Source organism: Apium graveolens, chromosome 7 (genome assembly GCF_009905375.1).
Source record: "Apium graveolens cultivar Ventura chromosome 7, ASM990537v1, whole genome shotgun sequence".
Classification (NCBI taxonomy): domain Eukaryota; kingdom Viridiplantae; phylum Streptophyta; class Magnoliopsida; order Apiales; family Apiaceae; genus Apium; species Apium graveolens.
Genome location: NC_133653.1, coordinates 262,476,566 through 262,480,537, shown reverse-complemented (window position 1 = coordinate 262,480,537; position 3,972 = coordinate 262,476,566). Strand labels below are relative to the sequence as shown.

The 3,972-nt window shown below is 32.0% G+C and overlaps 2 protein-coding genes across 2 annotated transcripts; both read left to right on the top strand.

Annotated features, from left to right (window-relative positions):
- The first annotated feature begins 2,375 nt into the window (after positions 1-2,375).
- LOC141674840 (uncharacterized) lies at positions 2,376-2,753 on the top strand. Its single transcript, XM_074481543.1, has one exon. The coding sequence runs from the start codon at positions 2,376-2,378 to the stop codon at positions 2,751-2,753; it is 378 nt and encodes a 125-aa protein (XP_074337644.1).
- Positions 2,754-2,785: 32 nt separating this feature from the next.
- Positions 2,786-3,403, top strand: LOC141674839 (uncharacterized). The gene has a single exon (XM_074481542.1). It carries the CDS (start codon positions 2,786-2,788, stop codon positions 3,401-3,403), a length of 618 nt encoding a protein of 205 aa, XP_074337643.1.
- The last annotated feature ends 569 nt before the right edge of the window (positions 3,404-3,972 follow it).

Here is a 3,972-nt window from a genome sequence, read left to right as displayed (position 1 = left end):
GTCCGGACACCTTCTTCACATCCGAAACATCCTTATGAGCAACCGAAATCTTCATTTTCTCCTTCCAATCCATACCTCCCCAAGCTCGCAAACTCCTCCAATGAATTTGATTCAAAGCTTCTGTAATTGCATGTTTATTGTCTTTGAAGAAGTCCTCACTGATTTTTGGATCCACTAGATCTTTGTGTGCCCAAACAAAATCTCTAAGAATTTACTCACCATCATCGTAACTTGCTCCCAACGACCCAGCTTTAGCAGAAGACCTCCCCTTCCTCTTTGCTTCAAAATCCTTGACCTGAGCTGACTGATTCCTACCTCCATTTGAAAAAATTGAAGAGCCGTTGAGAGCATCCATTTTTACCCCAGACTCTTCAATCCGAAAAATATGGCATACATTGAGTTAGCGTACTCTGTAGCGTAAAATTTTATTTTTATTTTCTAATAAAAAATGATAATTGTTAGCATGTTCTTTTGGAAGGTGTTAACCAATCAAACAAACAAAATCATGTTTTGCTTCTAATAGTATAGTATAGATAGATAGATTTATATTTTTTTAAAAATATTTTTTATATTTTTCCTGATTTATTAAATATATTGTTATATTATAATTTGAATTACTAAAATTAATTTTAAAAGTGTTTGGTTTACTACAAAAGAGGTAAGAAAGAAGTTGAGCGCAACTAGATATTAAGTTGGATAAGAATTTGTTCGTAGTTATATTAGATACTTGATTTATTTTTTTAATAAAATTATATTTGTTTAAACTTTATTTTGGAAGGTGTTCGCATACTTTTTAGGAAGATGTTAACCAACCGACCAAAAAAAATCATGTTTTGCTTATAATAGTACTAGCCTATAACCCCTGCGATGCACGGGGTGATTATAACATTTGTAATTTTATTATTTTATATCAAAATAATTTAAGAAAAATAATAAGTATGTATTATTGAGATTAATAAATTTAAAATATTTAAAAATTATTTTATATGTATTATATTATTGAAGGATTTAAAATTTAAATAGTTAAAATCTTAATAAGTCTTTCTACTACGGTCTCCGCTTTACCCGCGCAGTGCCTATATGAAAGTGGTAGTCTTGAATAGAAGTGGTGTATTTGAATGGTTTGGTATTGTTTTTCTTAATATTGATTTTTTATTTTTTCTTGCTTTATTAGTTATTTTGTTATATTATAATTTGAATTACTAAAATTAATCTTGAAAATGTTTGGTTCCTATAAAAGAAGTAAAATTGATATATAATTATATTAGATACATGGTTTATTTTTTATAACTAAATTATATTTTTTTAAACTTTGTTTTGGCTAGTTTGCTTATTATTTAAATAGTTAAAATCTTAATAAGTCCTACTACGGCCTCCGCTTTACTATGCGGATGCAGTGCCTTTATGAAAGTGGTAATTTTTTCTTGATTTATTAATTATTTTATTATATTATAATTTAAATTACGAAAATTAATCTTGAAAGTGTTGGGTTCCCTATAAAAGAGGTAAGATAGAAGTTGTGTGTGATTAGAAATTAATTTGGATAATAATTCATAAGAGTATGTAGTTATATTAGATACACGGTTTATTTTTTTTAATTAAATTATAATTATTTAAACTTTATTTTGGAAGGTGTGAACAGACTTTTTAGGAAGGTGTGAAACAACCAACCAAATTATCTTATGTTTTGCTTATAATAGTATAGTATAGTATAGATAGATAGATAGATAGATAGTATAGATATAGATAATTTTGTTAAAATATTTGAATAAAAAATAAAGTGATTGTCAAAGCCTATCGAGTAAGTCTCTCAAATCTTACCAAGGAAGACTTGTAAAGCTTATCAAGGAAGACTTGTAAAGCTTATCGAGGAAGTTTTGTAATACTTAATGAAGAAGATTTGAATAGCTTACTTTGTAAGCCTTGTAAACCAACTACTATAAATAGCTCATTTAGCTAATGAAATACAATACAATTTTCTCTCCATCTTCTGTTCTCCTATACTTTCTCTACATTAAACATAACTAATATTTTCAGTCAAGGTTTATAACGCCAACTGAAGCTTTATTCTCGAAAGAGCTACGACTTATTCTGACCCACGAGTCCCTATCAACTAAAACTATTTCATAAAAGAGGTACGTTTTCTTTTCCTCATTTTCTTCTAAATATTATTACATATTTATGTTACTGATTGAAATCTATAAAGATGGCTATGCCGTCAAGTAATACTACTATAAAGATGGCGCTGTCGTCAAGTAATAATCAAAAGTTTTCTGGCCGGCTATGCCGTCGTAACTTTTGTATAAAGTTATTATTTCAACTTGCCTGTTTAAATATTATGTGACATATTATATCTTATTTAAAATCTATTCAGAATGGCGAATCTTGCAAAATTAGAGTTTGTTGCCTTGGATGTTTCCGGAAATAATTATTTGTCATGGGTCCTTGATGCAGAATTACACCTTAGTGCTAATGGCCTAAAAGATACTATTGACCCGGAAAAGATCCCAACTGTTGAACAAGATGCAAAAGCGATTATCTTTCTTAGGCATCACATCCACGAAGATCTAAAATCTGAATACCTCACTATCAAAAATCCACTCACCCTTTGGAATAATCTCAAGGATAGATTTGATCACCAAAAACTTGTTCACTTGCCATCTGCCCGATATGACTGGATTAATTTGAGGTTACAAGATTTCAAATCTGTAGCTGAATATAATTCTGCTCTTTTCAAGATAAGCTCAAAATAATTTTATGTGGTGAAAATATTACTGATACTGAAATGATTGAAAAGACCCTCTCAACCTTTCACCCCAACACTATGATCCTGGCTCAACAATATAGGGAGCGTAATTTTCAGAAATATGGTGAGCTGATATCTCTCCTTCTTGTGGCTGAAAAGAATAATGAGTTGCTACTGAAAAATCATCAGATACGTCCCACAGGCTCTGCCCAGTTACCTGAAGTACATAACACGGCATTCCTGAAGAATGAACGTGGGAAAGGGCATAAAAGAGGACGGAGTTATGGACGAAACCGTGGACGTGGAAATTTTCGTGGTCGGTTTCACAATCAATATCATTCTGGCCACCTGAAGTGGCAACGTGATGGTTACAACTCTGGCCACCAGAAATGGCAACGTGAAGTGCCAAATAAAAGAAAGGCGCCCCAAGAAGGAGAGAACCGAGGCATCTGTCATATGTGCGGATCTGAGGGGCACTGGCAACGTACTTGTCGCACACCCAAACATCTTGTTGATCTCTACGAGTCATCCAAAAGGAATAATGGAAAGAGAGTAGAAACCGACTTCACTAATTATAATCTAGTTAATGAACCAGTCAATAAGGCCTCAAATGAAATAGACACTGGTTCTAATCTTTATTATGGTTTAGACGACTAGACTTCATATGTATTGTCATGCTTTACTTATTTTCTTTGTGTTTTACTTATGTACTCATTTTATGTACTTGTTTCATGTTGTTGTTCTATGTACTCGGTTTGTTTTTAATAAAGATGTTTTTCATTTATATATGTATAGAGATGGAAGATATATGCATTGTTGACTGCGCAACCACACACACTATTTTATAGAGTCAGAAATACTTCTCACAGTTGACTAAAACCAACTCACATGTTTGGACGGTATCGGGTACATCAAATATAATAGAAGGTTTTGGGAAAGCTAGTTTTCTTCTACCAAATAAGACACACATACACATACAAGAGGCTCTATACTCTAGCAAGTCAACTAGAAACCTACTGAGTTTTAAAGATATCCGTCTTAACGGGTTTCACGTTGAAACTATTAATGAGAATGAAAAAGAATACCTTCTCATCACCTCAAACACCGTTGACAATAAAAGGGTCCTAGAAAAATTCCACTCGGTTTCTTCAGGATTATATGTTACAAGTATACGAGTTCTTGAATCTCATAGTGTCAACATCCCCAAAGTCATAGACCCAAAACTA

Bases quoted from the DNA above. Each gene is read 5' to 3' on its own strand.
- LOC141674840 (XM_074481543.1), top strand. From the start codon at position 2,376: ATGGCGAATCTTGCAAAATTAGAGTTTGTTGCCTTGGATGTTTCCGGA.
- LOC141674839 (XM_074481542.1), top strand. From the start codon at position 2,786: ATGATTGAAAAGACCCTCTCAACCTTTCACCCCAACACTATGATCCTG.